General features: G+C 39.2%; 1 protein-coding gene across 2 annotated transcripts in view; it reads right to left on the bottom strand.

Moving 5' to 3' along the window:
- Nucleotides 1–26,035, bottom strand: part of MYLK4 (myosin light chain kinase family member 4) — a 147,905-nt gene that overhangs the window by 13,476 nt on the left and 108,394 nt on the right. For both annotated transcript variants that reach the window (XM_036740888.1, XM_036740889.1), the window contains 9 exons: nucleotides 23,063–23,138; nucleotides 21,910–22,306; nucleotides 18,002–18,327; nucleotides 16,376–16,481; nucleotides 15,532–15,625; nucleotides 15,328–15,437; nucleotides 12,644–12,785; nucleotides 8,639–8,709; nucleotides 6,012–6,140 (listed from right to left, as the gene is read on the bottom strand). In XM_036740888.1, the coding sequence (XP_036596783.1) occupies nucleotides 6,012–6,140; nucleotides 8,639–8,709; nucleotides 12,644–12,785; nucleotides 15,328–15,437; nucleotides 15,532–15,625; nucleotides 16,376–16,481; nucleotides 18,002–18,327; nucleotides 21,910–22,306; nucleotides 23,063–23,138 (1,451 nt within the window). The remainder of the gene's footprint in view (nucleotides 1–6,011; nucleotides 6,141–8,638; nucleotides 8,710–12,643; nucleotides 12,786–15,327; nucleotides 15,438–15,531; nucleotides 15,626–16,375; nucleotides 16,482–18,001; nucleotides 18,328–21,909; nucleotides 22,307–23,062; nucleotides 23,139–26,035) is intronic.

Below are 26,035 nucleotides of genomic sequence, written 5' to 3'. Positions count from 1 at the left end.
ACTATGCCAAGTGCCAGGGATAAAAAGAAAGGCAAAAGATAGACCCTGTCTTCAGGGAGCTCATTGTCTAATGAAGGAGACAACTCACAATATGTACAAACAAGCTATATACAAGATAAACAAGAAATATTCAACAAAATTAAGAGCAACTGGGAAAGACTTCCTATAGAAGTAGCTAGGACTTGAAATCAGGAGGTGGAAATGAAGAGGAAGAACATTCCAGGAATGAGGGGAGGGACAGGCAGAGAAAATGCCCAGAACCAAGAGATAGAGTATCTTGTTTGTGGAACAGCTAGGATGCCAGTGTCACTGGATTGAGGGGTACATGTTGTAAGAAGACTGGAGGAATTGGGGGCAATTAGGTGATGAAGGGCTTCCGAGCACATTTTTTCTGATATTTCCTTTGTTTCTTTTGTCTCTTCAATGTAATTAAACTTATCTGTGTGCATATTGTACTGCCCGAGGGACTGTCATCTCTTTGAGGTTGAGGACTATTGTGCTTTTCTCTTTAATACCCAATGCCCAGTGTAATATCTTGCACGAAGCAAACAAACCTTTAATAAATATTTTTTAATTGGATTGAACACTAGACTTGGAGTAGGGATCTGATTTTATGCCCCATTTCTGACACATAATCTCCTTTTAGAATGTAAGCTCCTTGAGGGCAGAGATTTTTTTGCTCTTTTTTTATTCTTATTCCCAGCACCATGCACAAGGCCTGGCACATAATAAGTCCCTGTTGATTGTTGATTGATGGATTTGGATTGGTGTGACCTTGAACAGTTCAATTGACTTCTTTGAGTTCAGCATTCTCATTTTTTAAAATGGGGATAATCATGCTTACGCTCCTGACTTCAGCGAAATTGTAGGAGGAAAAGGCTTCATAAACCTTAAAGTGATAAATAAATGATTGTTGAGTTGAATATACAGGTGAGTTATATCAACTGACTGTAGCTCTTTAAAAATAACAGTTTCTATTACCTAAGATGTAAATCCTAAATAGAAAATATCTGGTGATTACTGTGGCACAAAGTGAAGGGAAAAAAAAAACCTCCCGTGAAAACACCCTTCGGTGACTTCAGAATTTTCAGTTCCCCTGAAACATCTAACCTTGTGACTGGAACATGCAATCAGACAATGATCAGCTAACTTGTTTTGCAAATGAGACTTTGGGGCATATCCCAGTGTTCATCAATGGGGTTCCCGCCTGTCACATGCACTTTTCAACATCCTGTTGTTAAAGTCAGCTTTATTTCCATTTTTACTTTCTTCCAGTAGACCTTCCCTTACAAATGAAACTTACCACTCTTAAAATCTTTTTTTTTTTTTAGGGCCCATCAGGCAGTCACAGATAGGGGATTAGATAACATTCAAATCTGCCAACGCTATCTAGAGCTGTGTGACCATACTGCTCAGAATGATAAGAAAAGGCCAAAAAAAGTGGAAAGAATAAATAGGAAATGATTATTAAAAACAAACAAACAAAGCAGCCAACCAGCAAGGAGCAACTGATAGATTCTAGGTTATATCTCCTGACTGGTGTCTTCTTATCCTGCTCTTATATAAACTTGGCTTCTAAATTTCTTTGACAAAAATACACACTTTAGGATGAAATAACAATGACAGAAAACTATATGAGGGATTTCATTAAAAGAGTGGCCAGAAAGGTATCAAGAGAACCAAAATAGGGCTAGATCTTGAAAACTAAGTTCAGAGCAGGTATGCAGTAGAAAGCGTCAGTCAATAGAGGTAAAACTTTGTTCATGTTTCCCTGGGGGAAATTACTTTAAATAGTCAGTCAACTAGTATTTATCAAGTACCAACTATGTGCCAGGTACTGTGATAAGCACTAGGGATGCAAAGAAAGGCAAAAACTCAGGCCTCGCCTTCAAGGAGCTCCCAGACTAACAAGGGAGACATCATGCGAACAATTATGTACAAACAAGATATAGACAGGACAAACTGGGGGTAATCTCATAGCGAAAGCACTAAAATTAAGGAAGACTGGGGAAGGCTTTCTGCAGAAGGTAAGACTTTAGCTGAGGAAGCCAGGGAAGCCAGGAGGCAGAGATGAGGACAGAGAATGTCCCAAGTATGGGAATGAGGATGTATAAATTTTCCTGATGACATGTAGTGTTGCTGAAATAAGAGGGACAGAGAGGCATGTTCTCTCCCTCCTCAAATTACTTTGCATTTTTATTTATCTGTAGAGTGGCTTTATCCAGCCTCCACCCTCATTCCCCCCCCCCCACCCAATACCCTTCCCCCCACCCAAGGAGAATATAAGCACCTTGAGAGCAGGGACTACTTTTCCCTGTACCAACATGGTGCCTTGTACATTTTTGGACTGGATCTAGGATGTCATCGTTGAAGAGAGCTCCTGGTGAGGGACTTGATCTACCAGTGGAGATCAGCTCCTCAGTTGCCTATGGCAATGAAAGCTTAAATAACTTGCCCAGGGTCACAAAGCCAGTTTATGAAAGAGGCAGGGCTTATATCCAAGTCTTTCTGAATCTGAGGCCGGCTTTTTCACTGCCTATGCCACATGCTGCCTCTCACATTATTATGTTTTTCGATTGAACTGAGTAGAGTCTGCAGTCCAGGAGAGAGAGGCTTCAGAAAAAGAGATGTATCAAATTATGTGTGGGAAGTGTCTAAGAGGAAAACAACTACTCTTATCCACCTAGATCCTCCTTGCCTTTGCCCTGAGAAGAGTGCCAAGCACACAGTAGGTGCTCAAAAAATGTTGATGCGATTTTTTCCTATCACTGATGCTCTAAGTCAACCCTCCCTCACCTGTCACCAAGGAACGAGATACGCTAGCATATTCTTAGCTACCTGAATTAATGAACTAAGGATAGGGCATCTGAAACAGAGGAATGCTAAGGAAACCCTGCTGACCTCTACCTACAATGACAAAGAAAAAATATTGTAAGGAAAGAAATAAGCATTCATGTAGCGTCTTCTGTGAGTCTGGCACCAGGCTAAGCAGTTTTAAAAAATAAATATTATCTCATTTGATTCTCATAACAACCCTGAAATTTAGGTGCTATTATTATACCCATTTTACAGTTGAGAAAGCTGAAATAAAGGTAAAGTGGCCCAGAGTCACACAACTAGTAAGTGTACTCCAGGTTCAGCAGTCTATCTACTGCACCACTATCAGGAGAGGATCCCTCAGTGCATTGTCATTTAGCCACAAACCCACCCTCACACCTAGGATAGGAAGGTTGAAATACAAGTTATTTGAACCATTTTATAGTTTATTTTGGGGAGGCTTTGATGGTGGTGGTGAAATGGAAGGAGGGCATGGGCTGGGGTGTGAAACTGTAACTTCCATCACATGGTACCTACAGGCAGTTACCTGGTCCCTTTGGTAAAGGCAAACACCTTGGTTATAGTGTCATGGATTACTGGAGGGGCACAGCTACCCAAAGTGCCTCAGGAAGAGTCTGAACAAAAGAAACCACACACAGAAAAAGACTTTCCCAGGAGCCCTCGTGTGAGCCATTCTCTTGTCCAGGCCAGCCAAACAGTACCGGGATTTTCTCAAATCAGTTAATGTCAGAAAACCACAGGCAGGTCAGAAGACCAGCTTTAAGACCACCCTGAGGCAGATCCTCAAACAATATGGATCAAATGTAGGCAATCAGCAGCCCAGACAGCAGCAGACAGAAACACCAAGCCCACAGACTGCATAACAAGCAAGGCCTTTAGACCAGCCATCAGCTGAAGGTCACATAGAAAACAGCACAAGGGCTTAGTCAACCTTGACTGAAGCCACAAATCAAAGAATAGCCCTCACATGTTCTGTATGTGGAAAGTACTTTCCACACACACCCACACACAGATAGCGATCACCCATCAGTAGTGTCATCTGAACATTAAGGTCAGTAATACTTATTTGTCTATGACATCAGGAGGCTATTTAGTAAATTGTCCCTTTCTAATGAATCTATTGCCTGCTTGGGAGTAGGAGGACAAAAGGAGCTAATCTTTGCCAGTAAGTTAGCTGAGAAAGAATGAATTCATGACATCTGTATATTGGTTCCTAGAAAGTAGTATTTGTTCTCATCCACCTCAAAATTACTTTGTATTTAAGGATAGAAACCAGAAGTGTGATTTCATTCATATAAGGAATTCCTAGATAAGAAAACTCCCTCCACAGTGCAGATTGCCATTTTCACTGCAATTTGTCTAGGAGAGTTGCCTATGGCACTGAGAAGTTACCTCCTCACACAGCCAGTATAAGTCAGAGGCAACTCTTGAACTGGGGTCTTTGTGACTCTAAGGACAGTTCTCTGGACCGTATGATACACTGACTTCGCTTTAGATATGTAACCAGGGCTTGTCTGTCCATGCTCAGTCCTCCTAACATGGAGGTACCCCACCTCCCACCAGGGCCTTCAGAGCAAGGCCAGATTGCCCAACAGGGAGGCCTCTGAATCCCCTAGCACCTGGGTGGGTATAATCTCTTTTGACTGGCTGTCTGTACCTTTAAAACTGGAGAGACTGAAACAGTCTCACTTTTCAGTCTCTCTTTTTCTGTTGCTCCTTCCAGTTTCCTCTGGAAGGTGAAGATCCCAGTTCATATACAGCACGAGAGCCATGAACTGAATAGAAAGATGGACATCCTTCTTCTGCTCTCTCTCTTTTACCCCAACTCCAAGGAAAGGGTTTGGAGATGTTTATTTCTGTTTTGTTTCATCTGTCCTCAATTTCAGGTGCCAACAGCAATACTCACTGGAAATGGAAGTTCAAGTCATGATGACCTTGGAGCTAGGATTAAAGGCAAGATTAGGGCAGCCAGCCCTCAGCATGGAAGCCCTGAGAAGCCGAGGTGCCAAGGCCCCGAGGAGGGTGGGAGTAGAGTTTGGACTTAGAACCGGGACAAGGCCCTATAGGAACTGAGCTAAACTATGAATCTAATCCCTTTCCCCTCCTCAGAGACTAAGGTGGTACAAGGGAAAGGGGGAATTATGTCTTCCACATATTGGGGAAACAAACTTGCACAATTATGATTACACCTTTTGAAGTAAAAATTTCTGTATAAAAGCTAATCTGATTGTTTGTAGCTGATGGAACCGGAGTGTAGGGAACCACCTGTTCCATTTGGAGGAAACACCACTGATGGGGCCAGAGCCATAGGCAGAGAGCCTAGATACTCCTAATCTCTTTAAGGGTACTGGAGAACCCTGGGGGGAAGGGTGAAATCAAACAAACCTTGCTTTTTTTTTCAGGTACCTTCTCCCCACCCCCAGCTTTTCACTTTCCTTTTGTGTTTTGTGCCTTCCACCATAGATTGTAAACTTCTTGAGGGCAGGGATTGTCTTTCTCTCTTCTTATTTGTATCTCCAGCACTTAGCACAGTGCCTGGCATATAGCAGGTGCTTAATAAAGACTGTTTGACTTTCCAGGAAGTTTGTGAGATACATACATATATGGATATATGTATTACATGTGTGCATACACATCTGTATATATGTATACATATATATTACATATATACATATATTACACACATATATTACACATATTATCTATAATGTGTGTATACATGTGTGTATATGTATGCATGTATTATACAGGTCTTCTGTTTATTCATCTTGTACATGTTATATACGCTACTCTAACACACTACACACACACACACACATAATTTAACCTCCCTGAGGGCAGGGACTATCTGACCTTTTCTTTGTATCCCTAATGCTCCTAGCACAGTATCTTTCACAAGATATGCATTTAATAAAATGCTAATTGATTGGTCTCTGTAGGCATTTTTATTTAGTTATTTTGTAAAAGATATTAACCTGCTATGGGACTTCGTGACTCAGTTTTCTCTTTTGTAAAATGATGGGGCTCAAATAGGATTTTTTTTTCCCAAATCCTCTTTCAGCTCTAGCTTTTATGATACAATCTATTACTGCTTTTTTTCTAGAACAGCAAAGTTTACTGCATAGAATAGGGATGAGAACAGTTTTGTAGATTCTGATTCTAGGCCTACTTACAGCATGTAGGCAATCACACCAATACTCCACATATCAGTAGGGAAAGAAACAAAATCATAGTTCACAACTTCAGGAGCAAGAAATTCAGGAGTCCCAAAGTTCACTTTCAGCTTTTCTCTGGGACTGTATCTGCAATTGAGAAGAAGAGAACAACAACATCAGAAATCGTTAAAAGCTTGAAATAATATTCACTCTAGCTGCTGTGACTGAAATTGAACATCAGGGGAAAACACCTTTGACCAACAACTCTCTTGAGGGTTTCCATAGAAATTGTGGGAGTTTTAAGTGTTTATTTTTTACACCAGATGATGATAAGGACCAGGCTTGTGATTTCATAAGTATAAGGAACTCCCTGGTAAGAGAATTCCCTCTATCAATGCGGGTCAACACTTTCTGCACAACTGATGGCCCTAGAGACCTGATTAGTACACTGAGTGGTTAAATGGTACACCCAGGGCCCCACAGCTCGTATTGCATCACAGACAGGACTTCAACCCAGGTCTTCTTGGCTCTAAGATTGGTTTTCTACCCACTGCACCACACTGCTTTCCTTGAACTATACCTGCAGGTGCTGCTCTCATTACCTGGACTGATGGCAAAAGTCTAGTGTAAAGATGTGTCACATCTTCTACAGCCTCTTTCCTCCCCCTCAGCTTGAAGTTCATTGTGCCCAAGGCCTGACAATATCCCTGCCCCTCCCAATACAACTCTGAAAGTGACACCTCTAGTTTGGGGTTTGGGGCTGCTGCACAGGACATGTTCCTGGTTGTCCCCATCTCTCCTTCTATGCTCCCACCCTGGAGCATTTTGAATTAAACGATATAAGCTTCCTTCATATAAATTAAACATGGCAAATAAAGGTCTATTGCTCTGTATCACTGGCCATTTGGTGTAATTTTTCTCCAAATTCCCATTTAAACTTAAATGCCAGGGTAGCTGCAACCTAGTGGGATAGTCTATATCCAAGATGTCCACAAAATCTATCCTATACACGCATATATTTATGCATACTTACTTATGCAATATATAAAGATATGTGTGTATGTTACTGTGCATGTAAAGCTAGACATGATAAAGATACATAGATATATAGAAAAGTAGACACAAGTGCCAGATTGATAGAGATAAGAAGAGAGAGAGAGAGAGAGAGAGAGAGAGAGAGAGAGAGAGAGAGAGGGAGAGAGAGAGAGAGAGAAGGAAGGAGGAGGGAAGGAGGGAGGAAGGAAGTAAGGAGGGAGGGAGGAAGAAAGGAAGGAAGGAAGAAAAGAAAGAAAGAAGCTCTTTCTTTTATTTTTGTATCCCTGATACCTAGCACAGTATCTGGCACATAGTAGGTATTTAATATATAGTACATATTTAAACAAGTAGGTGTTTAATTGACTTACACATATACAGAGTGTTCCAAAAATCTTAGTGCATATAGCTAAAAACTATAAGACTTTTGAGACACCCTATATATGACCTGATATTTCATAGTAGCACCTCCCTCAAAGGGCTGTTGTTAGGACGAAATGAGACAATATTTGTAAAGTACTCAACACAGTGTCTGGCACATAGTAGGTACTACATACTTGTTCCCTTCCCTCTCCTATGTAACATATATGTATATAACATATACATATATTATATAGACATCATACACCTATAGGTAGATGGATCTACAATCAGAAAGTTGGCTTGTCACTCTTTGTGACCCCATGCTTTTCTTGACAAAGATACTGGAGTGGTTTGCCATTTCCTTCTCCAGCCCATTTTATAGATGAGGAAACGGAGGCAAACAGGGTTAAGTGATTTGTCCAAGGTCACACAGCCAGATCTGAACTCAGAAAGATGAGTCTTCCTGACTTCAGACCCAGTAGACTATCCACTGAACCACCTAATTGCCCCGCAATCAGAAAGACAGTTCAAATCCCTCCTCAGATATTTTAGCATCTACAACCCTGGGCAAGTCACTGAAGCCTGTTTCCCTGCATTTCTTAATCTGTAAAATAGGAATAATAATAGCACCTAACTACCAAGGTTGTTGTGAAGACAAAATGAGATATTTGTGAAGTGCTTTGCAGACCATAAAGTACTACGAAATGCTAATTATTATTATTTTATGTGAAGTTACATATACATGCACACAGTCTCTGGAAGTACTAATAAAAGACTACCAAGTAAGACCTCATTAAGCCTGCTTTAATTCATTGATAAGGTTAGGCAGTCATTAGCAACATTCAGTTTCAAAGAAATAACTAATGTGCTAAAATCCATAAAACTGCCTGTTTCCTTAAGCATGTTTCACACTGTCTTGGAATCTTATTTGTGCTATTAATTTGCTTCAGCAGGCCCTCTCTCTTCAGAAAGAATAAAGGAGAATTTTATACCCAAGGCAAATTATCAAATATTTTGAATTAGTGAAGCCTAAAATAATACAGATTCATTATCACAAAGTGCTTCATGTTTCACATTTGAAAACATTTTCAAATGACGGAGTGATTTTTTTACACATTCAGAGAAGCACAGGACTAAGAATGATTTAAGTGTGTTCTAAGTGGATGTATGAAAAAAAAAAAACATTTCAAACCTGAGTAAAGTATTTATACTACTCCTATAATATAACAGCTAAGTACACATAGACGTACCTTCTTGCTAATCCAAAATCAATAATTTTTATTTGTTTGGCGTCTCGATTCACACACAGGATGTTCTCGGGCTGCCAGGAGAAAGACATTAGAAAAGATAGCAGTTATCATTCAACTGAATTGTACTTGAACCGTGACTAAATATAGGACCATACACAGGATAAGCCTATCAGGGCTTTTGGTCTGGCACACATTTGTTTTTGTGGGTATTTTCTTCTTTAATTATGTGGCAGCTGAGGTTCTAGGTAGTCTGCCAAGATCGCCTTCTCCTCTTCATGGTTTTGCCATTTAACGTAACACATAAGTTCAGACATAGGCCTTCTCTAGGGAAGTGAGGGAAGGGGAATATTACTAAGATGTTTTCTCAGATTTGACATTTAACTTCCAAAATTATTAAGTATGATTTCTACTCTAGTTGGAGGAGAATTCTCACTCTACAGACATATGTTTTCAACATAGTTCTAACGGACAGCTGGATTTCCTTATTAGCCACACTGAAAAATGAAAGAAAATTTTTTATATTCTTTTGACATACAGACTTGCCTCTGGAGCCCAAAAGAGGATGTTTATATCAATTTTTATCCATTTTCACATTTTTACATCTATGGTCCTAATGTTCATATCCTAAGCACAAGTCTTTTCCTTGAAATGTGGTACTAACTCTGATATCTGGAGTTCATTCAGTGAAGCAACAATAAAGAAATGTTAGAAGTAACAGCTCTCAGACTTTGTAGGCCATCTTTCATTTCAACATTGACACAATTTGTTCATTAGAATGATCCTCTTAGGCTAGAGGAACTCAATTACATAACCAGGAAAGGATTTCCCTCATGTTTTTGCACTGAAATAAAAGTGGACCTCTAAACCTAACTTGGAATTCCAGTGGAGAGTACTTGGGATTTCAATGAGGGCATGGAGTCAAGTTGATGAAGCTTTGGGTCTTTCTTCTGCTATGAACTAAACCATATGAAACTGATGAACATCCTTATCCCTCACTTTTATCATTTGTCAAGTGGTTAGAATGAGGTTGACCCTACCTGTAGTCACAGGGTTGTAGTGAAAACTAAATGAGAGGATAATAGACATAAAATTGGTTTGAAAAGTGAAAAGCCCTTTCCAACTGCAACATATTATTGTTAATTAAAAAGCTATACAGTATTTCCCTTTCAGTACTCAAGACTTTCTCTCCCTTGAACTGAAGTCAAGTTCATTGAGTTTTGAAGGCTTTTATTAGAATAAGTTTAAACCACATTGTGTGTAGATGTTTAGACATTAATTATTTCTACAAGCTACAGCTTCACTCTCCAATGACCGAAGGACAGCATGGAACAGTGGGTCTCCCTCCACTGGAATTGAGAATCAAGAAGACTGGGGTTCAGATCTTGCTTCAGATGCTCACTAGTTATGTGACCCTGGGCAAGGGACTTAATCATTCTGTGCCTCAGTTTCTTCATCTGAAAAATGAAGGAGTTGGATATGATGGCCTTTAAGCTTCTTTCCAGCTCTAAATCTAAACTCCTATGCTCAATCATATTGAAAGTTTTTGAAATATTAAGAAATACTTTTGCAGAATAACTTTACTTTTTAAGGATTTTGGGGAACAGAGCCATCTGGGGCACTTTTCAATGTCTTTTATAAACTATGAAGGTTTCTTCTTTGTTATTTAGGCCCAAGAAAGCCTTGACCAAATGGTTGCCTGACTGTATAGCCCACAGCAAGGCCTCAATAGTTAACATATTAAAACCTCCATTAGGAGTCATTAGCTCTACATTTTCTATTTCCAGACAGATCAGTGTCCTTTAGGACTTTCTGTGGAATATTCACAATGAATTAATAATGCTTGGCAAAAGCTCCTAGAATTATGCTGTGTTCCTAACCAAATGTTCTGAAGTACTTGTAAAAATCTCTATATACCCTTACCCCTCAAAATGAACTAGGAATAGGGAGGGACAACATATGTACACACGGGGAGTTCAGAGCCAACTTAGAGCAAGAAAGTTGAATGTGAAGGAACCTATTTAAATGGCGTAGAGTCATTTAGTTCTGCAAAAATATACATTCACTTTTTTTTTCCTTTCTTCCTTCCCTCCTTCCTCTTTCCTTTTCCTTACCTTCCAATCTTAGTAAGTAGCTCTTATGTACATAGCACTGTGCTGGAGGATACAGAGACGTAACTGATCCCTGCCTTCATGGAGCATGCATACATATTCAATTGTCTTAGTAGCCATGTAACTGGTATGGATGTGTATGAATATGTATGTGAATATACATGTAGTTATGGTAGCTAAGTGGTATAATGGCGCATTGTTGTTCATCCTTCGTTGTCAAAGAGGACCAACAATATCACAGGTGATGTCCCGACTTGGACATGAATTGGATTTAAGTGAGGTAGAGCTTCACAAAATCTTCAGTCTCACTCTCTCTTCCTGAGTCATCCAAGTCCAGTGGTAGAACAAAAGCCAAGATGACTGGAGATGGCTCAGTTTGCAGTGGATGACCTTGGCATCTTCAACATCTGACCAAGCTCTAAGCATTCCACAGCACTTGCTCCAGCTACCTCCCTGGACATTAGAACAAATTGTTCTCATCTGCCCACTACGCCGGGGAAGTCTTTACATGCTTCAGGTACACCCCCCCCCAACTCACTGACAGGTCTGAGACCTGTCTATTACCTTTAACCTGATTTAGCCCATATGCCGAGACAGTTTACTAAGGGGTGGCCACTGCTTATGCTACAGCTTTTTGGAGCCGCAGGTGAGAGTTGGGTGGCAGGTGGATAGTACTAGACTTGGAGTCAGGAAAACCTAAGTTCAAATCCATTCTCAGATACTTACTGTCTTGTGTTAACCTCTCTCAGCATGTTTCCTCCTCAGTAAAATGGGGATAACAGTAACCACCTCACAGAGTTGTTGTGAGGGTCAAATGAAATCACATACATAAAACACTTTACAAACAAGTGCTATGTAAGTGCTAGCTATTATTATTATCACCATCATTATTATTTTATCATACATTGTTCCTGGTTCACTGTTATCAGGCTGGTGTAGACCCAGAGTTCTGAAAATGTCTGATCTATTTACATTCAGAGCTCATGAGCTTTTGAAGTGGAAGAAATCTGAAAGATGATTAACTTCTATCCCTTCATTTTGTAAAAGAGAAGATAACATTTATAGTGTTGTGTTCCATCAGGCTAATTCACCAGAGTGGAGGGAATGGGTTTTGTCATTGTTTACTGACTGTAAGTAGTTGTTTACTGATTGTAAATCCAACTCTGAGGCTGGAAGTGAGGGGAACGACAGACAAAGTAGAGGAATAAGTGAAGGGGAAGGAAGGCCTGCTTCACTCACCTGTAAAATGCCCTCCTTGCTCTCACTGGCAGCCTGATGCCATCCATTCCTCTGCCCGCTTCTGTTCTACTGGCTGGCATTTCTGTAACACGTGTCTAGCTTGCCTATCTTCCTATCTCCCCAGCATACTATTCAATTCTCTATCATCCCTGGAAATCAGGAGCCTGGAAAATCCTTAGAGATTCCTGAAGATTCAGAAGAGTTGGCTAGCCAGATTTCAACTAGGAAAACACTGATTTGTTTGAAATCCTCCCCCACACACATCTGAAAATAATGAGGAAAGGCACTCAGGAGACTGCTAACCATTCCAGCCAGGCCTTTCGTATTCATGACATTGCCATGGGAGCTGCAGAAAGGTAGAGACTGTGTTGTATGTGAACTCTGGGTCACCCTCAATACAAAGCCCAAGTTATTTCACAGGTGCTTAATTCAATTGTGAAATTGTTTGTTGAATTGGACATTGGGGACTCCTAAAAATTGGCCCTGAAAGATTAGTATAGCACAAATAAGGGTGGAAAAAGGTTCAAGGAGAGGGTTCTTATCTCCTAAGTTAGCCATGATATAAGTGGGGTAAATGTGCAAGGCATGATGCCCCACAGAGACACAAACTGGCCAGCAAAAGGTTAACATTTTGCATGATACAAAGCACATACTCTACCTTCAGGTCTAAGTGGAGGATGTACATCTGATGCATGTGTTTTATCCCCTCACAGATCTGCTTAATGAACAGAATGGTATCCAATTCACTTAAATTGCAGTTTTCGTCAATGATTCGATCAAACAGTTCACCTCCATCCACACTATTGAGAGAAGCAGTGTGAAAAATTTAGGGTGTTTTTTAAGCATTCATTGAGTGCCTCATAGAGCACTGAGTTGCAATTATAATCCATATCATATAATCCCTATTATTATTATTATAATACCTAATTATCACTATAGAGAGGCAGTGTGTCATGGTGGAAAGAGAGCTAGCTTCAGTAATGCAAACCTGGGTTCCAATCTGGTCTTTGCCATATCCTGGCTGTGTGACTCTAGATAATGTGTCCCCAGGCAACTATATAGGACTAGTGCTGATCTTTACTGGGAAATGGGATTCCCTAAGGAAATCTCAGTTCCAAGCACTTCCAAAAAACATAGCATTCCCCTGCCCCAAGTCATTGGCCATGTCTTACTAATGGCCTTGTAACACTTTTTTGTTGGTTTTTTTTTCTGTTTTTTGTTTTGGAGGTAATTTGGGATTAAATGATTTGCCCAGGATTGCATAGCTAGTGAATGTCTGAGGCTGGGTCTGAACTCAGGTCCTCCTTACTCCAGGGCTGGTGCTCCTAACACTTTCTAATAGGTACATTTCTGTCTCTGTTCCTTTAGCAGCTTATCTCTTTTAAAAGGAGGTCAAATGAAAGTCCTGGTTTCGCGCATTTATAACATTAATTTCATGGATGCTAAGACTACAGAACTTTTTGTGCAGTTAATACAAAACTTAAGTGAGTCCTAATTTACTGTGTTCTAAGTAAATACTGAATCCAAGAACAGCAGCCAGGATAAAGCCTGAGGGAAAGACTAAGTTGCAGGTGGAAATTAGTAGAGGCCTGCTTCAAGTATGTTAGAAAACTATAAAGCATGAGGTGGTACGGGGGTTAAAAATGCTGGATTTGGAATAGATAATATAAATGTTATGGTTTCACCTGAGGCAGCGGATCTGCTAAAGTCCTACTCAGGTGTCAATCAACAAGCATTTACTAAACGTTTACTCTAGGCCAGGAATTGAGCGCTGGGGATTCAAAGAAAGGCACATGGTAAGTACTTAACAAATGCTAGTCATTGACTAACTAAGTGATGACTAACCTTTGAGGCTTGTGACTAGTAGACCAGCATGGGAAACAGTGACAGGGAAGCTGGGCTTAGCTGAATCAATTCTGTATCCTCGTTGAATATCCTTTCTCTGCTATGGCTAAATAAGCCTCCTTTTGGTAACTATTAGATGGATGAGTGTTTTATCTGATTCCAGTCTTGAACATGAGATAGCACAACATGCCTGGACTATGCCAAGGTGCCCTTGGGTCCTCAAAGGCTATGTCAGTGACACCCAAGTTCTGCCAGGATATATAAAGATAGAAAACCTTTGATTGTGACCCTGACAAGAGATAGTGTGTCAACTGCCTGAGGACCAGCCAAGATAACTTCAGAGAGGCTCATCACCCCAAAGTAATAACCTTTTTTGGCCACAGTAACTCAAGGATGGGCAGCTAGGTGGTGAAGTGTATAGAGTTCTGACCCTGGAGTCAGGGGGACTCATCTTCCTGAGTTCAAATGTGACCTCAGACTCTAGCTGTGTGATCCTGGGCAAGTCACTTAATCCTGTTCGCCTTGGTTTCCTCAACTATAAAATTATCTGGAGAAGGATATAGTAAAAAACCATTCCACCATCTTTGTTAAGAAAACCCCAAATGGAGTCATGAAGAGTTGAACATGACTTAAATGACCAAACAACAAAACTCAAGGACAAAGCCTACCAAAGCATGTAAGGGTTATGATTTCCATCAGTGGATTGAGTATGTAGACTAATGAAACGGCAGAACCTTGGAGTACTGAAGTCAGAGTAGGATGAAAAAAGCACTGGGCCTGGAATTAGTGGACCTCAGCTGCAGTTCATCTCTGCTACTTCCTCAGTATCCAGAAATCGCTTAACCCTGTAGTCTTCAGCATACTCATCTATAAAATGAGGGAGAGAGGTGAACCCTTAAGTCCCTTCAATTCTTGATTCTATGATCCCATAAATACAAGATCCCATAAGTATCCTACAAAATATAGAGCATATAGGTCTTTGAAACAATCACAGTCAGTCAATAAGCATTTATGAAGCACCTACTACGTGTCAGGCACTGTGCTAAGCATAGTCCCATTTATTACACATGGAAGCATTTATGAACAATTTCTCCAGAGCAGTGGAAAGACTGCTGGACTTGGGGGATATGAATGCAAATACCTCCTAGTTGTGTGACCCTGGAGAAATCACTTCACTTACCTTTCAAAGAAAGCCACATCTAAGAAAAAGGGCGAGGGAATAGTGCTACCTATTTTACAAGGCTGCTATGAAGAAAGCACTTTTAAAACCTTCAAGTACTTTGCAAAAGTAAGCAACTATTTCTCAGATCTTATCATTTTCTTAAAAGTCAGTATCAACAACCCATAAATCCTGCAGCCTCTAAAGGGTTACTGAACTACAGCAATTATTGTAAAATCTGGTGGAAAAATATTATCATTGTGGCAATCTAAGCTTTGAAGGGGAAATGGAAAAGGAAGAAAGACAGGGAAAGTCAACAAGGAAAAGAAAACACATACTATTCCATCACCAGGACAATGTCATTCTTGGACTCAAAAGCATCATAGAGTTGGATGAGATTCACGTGGTCCAGCTGGTTCATGACACTGATTTCATTCATCACTTCATCCTGGAAGGAAGGAAGCAAGAGCTCTTAGACCCAGGGCTGTTTAAAATGTAGCAAGAATGAGGAGGGGGGCAAGTCCACAGTACTCAGAACCTACTTTTTCCTTAACCCCTCTGGTCTTAATGATTTTGGCTGCTAATTTCAGGCCTGTGGATTTTTCTTCACATTTGTGTACTTGGCCAAACCGTCCCCTAGAAAATAAAAATGGAGCATGAGAGACAATGTGGTCCCACAGGTCTAAGCTCTAGTGGTCAATCTGAAACATGGCAATAGTTTCCAATTAGATGTTTCCATGTGTTCTTAATGAACAAATCAAATGAGAGCACTATTATCCTGGTGGTTTTGCTTCTGAGGCCATATGGGCAGGCCAACAGCACATATCCTGTACCAGATTCCATCCAGTTTTAATCTTCTAGATAAATCCAATCATACTGAACATATCTGGATTTAATAGGGATAGCTCTGCTTGCATTCTAATATAATCACTCTTGCATGTGGACTTGAGCTTAAAATGCAAAAGGTTGAGATTTCCGAAGTTACATAAGACTAGGTCCCTTTGATCTCATCTTTAACTTTGCAAAATAAGACACAGTCTGTAACCCAATGAATTCCCCAATTCTAAATATTGTTTCTCAGTTTGTAAGCCAAAGAACAGGACAGTTTCTAACTAGGCTTGAATTGGTTTGGTCTCTATCCCTTTCAGAGATAACAACATCAGAGATGAATCAACCTAATAAATGCTACATTTAGCCACTGCCATCCCATTGACCCAGTCAACATCTGTTTGAGCTTGAGAGTGATTAAGAATCCTTTTAAAGTGTTTGATTATATAGCATATTTGGTTACCAGTTCTAGGCTGGCATCCATTTAAGAAGATCACGAGATTTTTCTTCATCGACACTTCTCTGCTGCATAAATTCTTGTCATTAAGTATTGCTTACCCTCCTAAGATTTCCCTCCTGTTCACAGTATAGAGACTATTGATTGCTATCTGTCTGGTTGTGACAATCCTGTGATCAAATGGGGCGGGAGGAGCAGGAGCATCTTCTACAAGAGGAAGAAAAAAAGAGAGAGAATCATCTCTTAAATTTCCAGTTCTTCCAGTAGCACCTATGAATATGCTTCGTGCTGAAAGTTTCCTCATTTCATAATCAAATGGCCACATTTTATTACTAGCAAATTAGAACTTTACATACACATTTCATCTTTAATGCTAACATCATGCATTACAAAAATAGAAAGCTTGACGCTGATGTTTTGAAAGAAAGCATCTCAGGATGAATGAGCCAATCACTGTCTGCACTGTCTTTAGGACTCCTAGCCTTCCAAACGTCAAACAGAATTTAAGAATTTACAGTCTGAACATTATTCCATTGGATACCCCTCCCAAATTCTAGACTATTTTGAACAAAGGATATGAAATTATTTGGAATATCATCAAAAGCATTACTGAAACTGTAAGTTATTTTAATCAGAGTTGAGAGAAAGAAAAAAAATGTAGGGTTTCTTAATGCTATTAATACTTTAAAAATTTTATAGATCACTTTCCAAAATATTTTAGCCTTTAAATAAAGTCCAAGGCACAAAACTGATTTTCCTCTTACTGGAAATGAAACACCCTGTAAAATTGGATAACTTCTAATTCTAAAAACTGCTTAAGTTTTCATAGTCTCTACCCTTAGTCTCTAGTGGGAAAGCAACCTGCTACAGCTTGAATTCAACCAAGTAGCATCACCAGGTAACAATAATTCCTTAGCAGTCATTTTCTTTTCTATTTCTATCTCTTTTAAAAGCTGGTAATTCATTCTTCATTCATCACTCATGTATCCATTAATTCATTCCACTCATTCCTTCACCTTCATTAACACACACATTATTTCACTCATTCATCCCTTTAGTAGGCAACTATTAAGCATTGACTGCATATATATTATGGGCCAATACAAATTAAGCAGTCCTTCACCTTCAAGACCTTCCAGTTTAGTTCACTGATATAGAAAAATCCCAACAATCTAAAAAGAGAAGAATCAAAGCCATAACTATAGGAAACAACTGATCCTTTTCCCAGATGGGGGGTAGGGATGGGGAGAAGACATCATTGCCATTTCTCTGCCTCAAAACATCCCTAAAGGGATTAGAGGAGAAAGGTAACCCCTAGAGAAAGCAAGGTAGCAGACAAGTTGATGATGGGGGAAGAGGTGAAGAGATTGGGCTGCCCCCTCTATTGGCATGACTGCTGCCATGGTTGAACTGTCTCTTCAAGGGTCCACCTACACTGTAATAATACACACTTTCACACTCAAACAAATTTTCTCCAGGTGCCAGTATTTCTAGTTATTGTTCTGATTATATTTTCCACATTTAATTTTGACGCTTCAAAAATTCTCAGTGTGATAGAAAAAGGAGATTATCAGAGAACTATGTGATTGGGTTCCATCTATCTCTATATATTTTTAAAGTTTTAAGAATATTTCATTATTGCCTCTTTAGACTATTAGGCCAAGTACAATTTAAAAAAAAAATGATTGTTGAAAAGGGTTAATACTGGAAAATAAACTATTTCCTACCGAATGGTTTCTCCAGAGCTTTCCCTTTGGCAGTAGGCTTTGCTAGATGGCCATTTTTAATCCTGGGTGTCTCCTGAAATTTGCCCAATAGGCTGCCAAGGGATTGTTTTGTCTTAGTGGGCTCCTTGGTTTTGCATTTTTCATCTGTGCCCTCTCTATCAACTCTACTCTTCTTCTTGTCATCGACAAGGAAGCTTCCATCATTCACTCTTCGCTTACTGCTGTGGTCCGCCAAAGCAGCTAGCTCAGCATTCTGGGAAAGAGGCCTCGTGGATTGGCCTCCTCGGGTTATTGCTGGAGAATTATTCTTTATATTGTCATTCAACCTGAAAAAATACAATATTGGTGAAGCTCTTTATTCAGAAAATAAAGATAAAACATCCTAGAAATGGATATCCATGAAATTATATTACTCAGAAAGAAAATGCTAAAACAAAATAATAATCTTTTCTATCTTTCGTAACAAACAGTATTCTTACAGATTTAATTCTTAGACACTTTTCTCATAACAATTGTATGTGTAGATAGAGAAGCATAGAGAGATATAGGATGTATATATCAATCTATCTAGATATATCACATATATACTACACACACACACACACACACACACACACACACACACATATATATGCCAAATATACATATATAGGAGATACATATATATGGAGATACATATAGATATCTCTTACATATATACATATATGTGTGTATATATGTCTATGTATAACTATACAAACACAGAGACACACTGTCTTCCTCCAATGTAAGTTTGTTAAAGGCAGGGGTTATTTTGTTTTTATATTGATATAGATATAGATACAGATTTCAGCGGCTAGGTGGCACAGTGGATAGAGTGCCCAGCCTAGAGTCAGGAAGACACTGCTTTCTGACTTCAACTGTGGCCTCAGACACTAACCAGCTGTGTGACCCTGGATAAGTCACTTAACCTTGTGGGCCTCAATTTCCTCATTTGTAAAGTGACCTGGAAAAGGAAATGGCAAACCACTCTAGTATCATTGCCAAGAAAACCTCAAACAGGGTCACAGAGGGTCAAATGTGACTGAAATGACTGAACAAAAACAAAAAGATACAGATCTCGTATATATGTATGTGTGTCTGTATATGTAAAATATATACAAAGCAGACACAAGGTAACCTTGTAGAGATGAAGGGATGTTGGGGGGTGCAGGGGGAAGAAAGGAAAGGAAAGACCAGAAAAGGCCTCATGCAGAAAGTATCACTTGAGCTGCTCCTTGAAGGAAACCAGAGATTCCAAAATGCAAAAACCTAACTTCTTCCAAACCTACTAATTTTACTATCATCTAGACCAGAAATGTCAAACACTAGGGCATCTGTAATAATCTCAAACCAGATTAAACTATAATTGGGAAATATTTGGCAAAATAAAAATACGATTGAACATAGACAATATTAATATGTGGTTTTGTACTAAAAACAGTACATGTGGCCCTCATTTCTATTTGAGTTTGACACCACTGATCTAGAAAATATCTTTCTATGTTTTGCACAAGAGATTTTGTTTGTCAAAATATTTACTTATAAAAACCTTATTAAAACCTAGGTAAACTATATCTATAGCATTCCCCAGCTTGAAAAAGGAAATTGAGTTGGCCTAGCATGAACCGTTCTTGATGAACAAGATATGAATAGTTTCAGAGAGATGAATTACTTTGAGAAGGGTCACACAGGAATGATAAAATCATGATGCGTGTCACTTTGATTGGTTAATTTTCATTAGATTCTCAAGCTGAATATATATATATGTATATATATATATATATATATTTTAAAGCTTAATATTAAAGATAGCAACTTAATAAATTACTTTTTACTCAGTCATAATAAAGTTTTGAAGTAATCCCCATTACGAGACTCAGAGTGACAGAAATTCTTTAGATACAGATTATCGAGCTATAGCTTCATCTAATCTATTCATTTTATTTTGTATTATAGGCTAGATTTGCCCTACAATCCTTAAAACAAAACCTTTACTTTTTCTGTTTGCAAAACTGACCAATATCAATTTCACCAGTTTCTGTAGAACCCAACTTTCAGGTGCCACAGGGGATAGAGCACTGAGCCTAGAATCAGTTAATACCTAGGCCAAATCTGACTTCACATAGTCTACTAGATCGGTGACCCTGGGCAAGTCACTTAACCTTCGTCTGCCTTAGTTTCCTCAACTGTAAAATGGGCATAATAATAGCACCTACCTCTCAGGATTTTTGTAAGGATAAAATGAGGTAATATTTGTAAAGATCTGTGCAATGTTAGCCATAACAATGCTGATGTTGATGCTACCAGGTGGGAGAGAGGGTTTATTAGGCAATGAAATAGAGAAAGGCAGGAAAAAAAAGAAAAAGTAGCAAAAGAAGATGGATAACATCCACAAGAGATGCACAACCAGCTCCCAATTACTGAGGCCATGAGTGTCATCTCTTAGACTTAGATAATTACTATCTTTAGTGAAAAAAAAAAGTATAGTATGGTGTAATGGTAATAGAATGGGAAGATCCATCCATTAATAGGCCTGTGTGACTTGCTTTGAGCTTGAGTCATATTAGCCTGACTCACATGGAGCCTATGGTGGAAGGAGCTTGCTGAGCAGGTGGAGCAGGAAGAGAGAGTGAGGCAGAGCTGGGAAAGGGAGAGAGGCAGAGCAGCTAGCATGAGTGAGAGAGGAGTTTTGCCTAAGGGAATTTGTTTGTGGGGAAGCCTGATGGAGGGAAGGCTTGGGGATGGCTTGGGATGGCAGTACTCTCTGCATTGGTAACGTGTACACACTTCTTTGTTACTACGGTGGATTTGGCTTTCTGGTATCTGAATTAATATCTTGGTTTCGAAAGTCTTTGAGGAACAGAGTCTGTTATATTTTGCAATTCAAATGTGGAAATATGCCTGCATATTCATAACAGCTGCTGTGGGTTTCACATTGGCGATATACATGGGATTCAGGATAATTTGGATTCTAGCCCTGGCTCTGTCACTCAACAACTGGGTGACCTTATGCAAGACTTTCCATAGGATTTGGGGCTGGAAGGAATCTTAGAGAACATTTAGTCTAACTTCCCCATTTCATAAGAGGAAACCAAGTTACGTGACTTATCTAAGACAACACAGGTGTGAGAAAGATAGTCAAAATTTGAAGCCTGGTCCTCCGACTTTAAATGATTGATACTTTCCCCACTGAATAATGACTGCCTGGACCTCAATGTCCTCATCTACCATCATTGCCTAGCTCTCAGAGATGGTGTGAGAATCCAATAAGATAGTATAGACAAACACTTTATAAGCTACAGACATTAAAAAATGGCATGTAAGTCCATATTGGCACTGCTATTCATTTAATGCCTGAAATTGTAATAGTACATGTTGTTTGTCTTTCGTTCTTTAAGAGGACCATGACATCAGAGAGGTGATGCCATGACTTGGAAGTGAATCAGATTTAAGTGAGGGAGGGCTGTGCAAAGTCACCAGCCTCACTTTCTCCTCTGGAGCCATTTTGGGTCCAGTGGCCAGATATAGATCAGGATGACTGGAGATGGCTCCCAATTAGCACATTGGACTATTATAGAACAACAAGACAGTCTGTGCTTTAAACTAGAGGTGTCAAATACACAGCCCACAACACTGCCATGTACTATCTGAACCTGATTAAATGTAATTAGGAAATATTCAACAAAATAAATTAAAATGTAATAGGACATAGCTTATCTTAATCTATGCTTTTTTCAGTCAATATGAGGCCAGCAGGGATCCTTATGTACTGTTTAGTGGCCTCTGTTTCTGTTTGAATTTGACACCACTGATTTAAACCTGACCTTGCACAGAATTTCTTCCCATTAGTTTTATCAACCTGTTGTGTTGGAAGCAAACTCTTATACCTTTTGACTGTTTCATTTATTGTAGATGTTGATCCTTCCTCCCCAGTTTCTTCTTTACTGGCATCTCCTTTAGCATGAAGTACATTTTTCTCTCTTTTGAAGACCAGACTGTCTTGAGATCCCTTCACATCTCCCAAAGCTTTGAGTTTTTCCACAATGTCTTGGTTATCTCCTCGAATGGTTACCTCTTCTTGTCTCCCCGTCTTTGATGAATCTTTTCCAATAGTATCCTCTCTACACTCTTCTCTGGAAGTAAAATCTTCTACCTTGTTTTGAAATCTTCCTCTAGGAGAACCTTCCTGAATGAAGGAGGTACAGGCCTTTTCAGCATTTTCCTTGTTGAGTTTATGAATCTTTTCTTTGTCTGAGCAGGCTTGATTCTTCTGAGCAGATCTCTCTAGACGCCAGTACAAAGCACAGTTATTTTCACACAAGATTCATGAGATTAGTATAATTTGATGACACGATGGATTACCACCCCCCTTTCTCTATTTCTCTCTTCCCCTTCTCCCCTGTATATATGCTTGTTTATACAAATATTAACATATATTATGTGCATATATATACACACATAGACAATCACATTTATATATAGTTCTGTGAGTTCTATAAGTATAGAGAACTAGGGCCTCCTAATGTGGAAACTCCCTCCCTTGATGCAAGATCATCAATAACTCATCTATAGCTTATAGTCTTAGGGGGTCCCTTAGAGCACAAAGGGATGGCTTAAGCGATTTGTCCATGATTATACAGCCAGTGTGTGTCAAAGGAAAGACTTGAGCTCAGGTCTTTTGGACTACAAGGCTAGTTCTGCCTTCCATCAAATACAGCATTATACATCTTAACCACACACACACACACACACACACACACACACACACACACACACAAATATTCATGCATATACACTTTTTTTTCTCTTCGAAAATATGAACTTTAAATGGATCAAGGTAAAGTAAGATGATGGAGTAATTGCCAATTAGTTGGTTCTTTTTTTAAAGTTTTTCTTATATGCATTCAACAGGGGCAGGAAGCCAAATAAACATAAATCAAGGAATACAGCCTCCCTAAATCATAACTTATAAATGTGTCTTTCATGCGGTCAAGAACAGCGATTCAGTTCAACAAAAATCTTTTTATCATCGAATTCTACCTGTGGGGTCTAGAGTTCTCTTCTTTGTAACACACGTTTCCTTCAGGCTTAAATGATGCCACACCGTCTCCTTTGCCTGTGGATATACAATTAAGATATTACAAAATGCACTTCCAGATTCAAGGAAATGCTCCAGAGTCATTGGGAGGAAGTTTAATCTGAAGTATAGAATAATTTAAAACAAATATAACATTATTACTTTCAAGTAGCAAGATAATAAGATTTTGAATTGGCACGGACCTAGGAAAACTATTCCAACCCTTCCTTTTATAGAAGAGATTGAATATATACGGCAACTAAAATGTTATGATTTATTATTGCTTAGTGGAGGAGGCCCAACTTTAATGAATAGATAATGATTTTTAATTGACATATTCAAGTATCAACCTGAGTAATCCTGTTGTTGTTCAGTTGTATCTGATTCTTCATGACCCCATCGGTGGTTTTCTTGCCAAAGATACTAGAGTGGTATGCTGTTTCCTTCTCCCAGTCATTTTACAAATGAGGAACTGAGGCAAACAGGGTTAATTGACTTGCCCAGGGTCACACAGCTAGTAAGTGTTGGAGGCTGGATTTGAACTTATGAAGATGAGTCTTCCTGATTTCAAGCCCAGTGCTCTATCCGTTGTACCACCTAGCTGCCTGAGTAATCCTGACCTGTGAGTGCAAACATATTCTTTGAACATAAATAGGCCCTTTTAACCTTCTAGAGAAGTAGTTTTCCTGGGCAAATATTGCTCTGACAATCTTCTTTACACTGTTAATGGGCTGTGGCAAATTCTGTTTACGAAGCTGGAACTAAAGTAAACATTAGTTCTTTGCTGTGTTTTGTGAAGTTAAAATTAAATGTGGAAATTCTTTTTTGTGTATGGTTTGGATACACTTCATAATAGAATCTAATTCTCTTATTATTGATGTATTCTCTCTCTCATTCTGCCAGGATGTTTTAATAAATGACAACTCTCAATATATCAAGTAAAATCAAAACTCGGGGTTACAGTTATCACTCTTTTTTATATGCTAAACGTTCTACAAAAAGTTAAATTAGACATGGTCTGCTTCCAACAGTTAGTAACCTTAACCATCACCTATCTGGAGGGAGGGTGGTACAGCGGGAAAAGCTTTGGATTGGAGGTTGAATTCCATCTCTCCAATTTACTATTTGTGTGACTTAGGATACTTAACATCTCTGGGCCTTGGTCTCCTCGTCTATAAAAAATGATATGGCTAGATTGGATGATCTCTAAGGTTTTTTCCATTGATGAAACTTTGATCCTATGATTGTTAGAAAATATTTATCAACCACTTAGTAATGCATTCAGTTAAACAAGTAATTACTAAGCATTACTATGTGCTAGGCACCAGAGATCCAAAGGCAAAAAGAAACAACCTTTGCCCTCAAGGTGCTTAAAGTGTATTGAAAGTGTTCAAGATATATGCATATAAGTAAATAGAAAATCTATAAACACAAATAACTTTCTGGATGCAGAGGGGAGACAGAATTAATAACGGAAGGGGAAATCAAGAAAAGCCTAGTGGTAGAAGCTACACTGAAGTCGAAAGGGTGTTTTGGAATGAGTTTGACAGAAAGGGAGGAGTGCAAAGATGTATTAGACAGAGCCAGGAGCTACGATAACCCGGAATTTCTACATACAGATTCTAAGAAGTGGAGTTAAGGAGGAGCAGCATTCCAGACATGGAAGATAACCTGTGCAAAACTTGGTGGTGGAAGACAGAATGTTGTGTATAGTGAAAGATTGTCAAGCAGACCATTTTGACTGGAATGCATAACAAATGAGAAGTAGAGGGAAAAGGTCTAGAAAGCTAGGCTGCGGCTACAATGTAAGGAGTTGTAAATGCCAAACAAAAAGCCCTTTTTTGTACAAGGCACTGCCCTAGGTAATGTCTGTGATGCAAACAAATACAAAATGTGGTTCCATCTCTCAATTGGGATACACACAAAGTAAAGAGACCTAGGGGAAAGCATCTAACAAGGCATGTAGAATACCTCTAGGGAGAAGGTGAAGAGAAGATGTGATTGGCATCACTGAAAGGAATGATCGTATCCATCAGTCCACAGATCCATCAAAGCATTTCTAGCATCTAGAAGGGTCTTGAGTAGAGTAGGCCCTCAGTATGTTTGTTGATTTGAATTGTTGACATGCATAGAACAATGTAGAAAAAATAAGTAACATAATCAGGCTTCCATTATCTTAGACCACCTGAACCCACCAGGTGCCAACCTTGATTGCCCTCCATGGCAGTTTTGTTCTCAGGTGAATAAGAAATGAGTCTGTTAACAGAACCAGTGGGACACAGGAGAGGTCCAAGATTTGACCTTGCATATAGCCACGTGTCAAAACAGCCGGGCATTAACCAGCCTCCTAAGGGATGAGAAAGAAGTTTTTTTCCACTGGGTTAGAAGGCTGTAACATCACAGAGCCACAAACAAAGGTCAAAGAAGGATTTAGGTTAATTAAGTTTCCAAGTGTGAACTAATAGGTCAGTAAATGAAAGTCAGCTACACAGGATTAAAGGATAGCTATGGGTACTATGTTTCACTCAAACACAGGCTCATAAGTCACCTTTTTGAGCTATTAGGCAAATCCTTGGCCATGCATTGCTCCTACTCAACCTGATGGGTCATAGCTGACAACTAATACAGCAATAGATTTGGAGTCAGAAGACTTGGTTCAAACCTTAGATCTTTCATTTACTATCCAATGTAGCCTCAGGCAAGTCACATGACTTGCCTGGACTTCGATTTCCTCATCTATAGAATGAGAAGGTTAGATTAGTTAATTTCTTAAGACTGATTCTAGCATTATGATCATTTGAGCTAGGATTGGTACAGTTAGAAGTATCTCAACACTAGCTTTACTATAATTTTTAAAGGCCTTCACCCAAATCAGTAAAATAAGAAATTTCTTTAAACTTCTCAATGAGCATTTGTCTTAAGAATCATCCTATATG

This window comes from Trichosurus vulpecula, chromosome 1 (genome assembly GCF_011100635.1).
Source record: "Trichosurus vulpecula isolate mTriVul1 chromosome 1, mTriVul1.pri, whole genome shotgun sequence".
NCBI classification, from domain to species: domain Eukaryota; kingdom Metazoa; phylum Chordata; class Mammalia; order Diprotodontia; family Phalangeridae; genus Trichosurus; species Trichosurus vulpecula.
The sequence above is the reverse complement of the archived record's forward strand: the minus strand, read 5'-3'. Positions and strand labels throughout refer to the sequence as shown.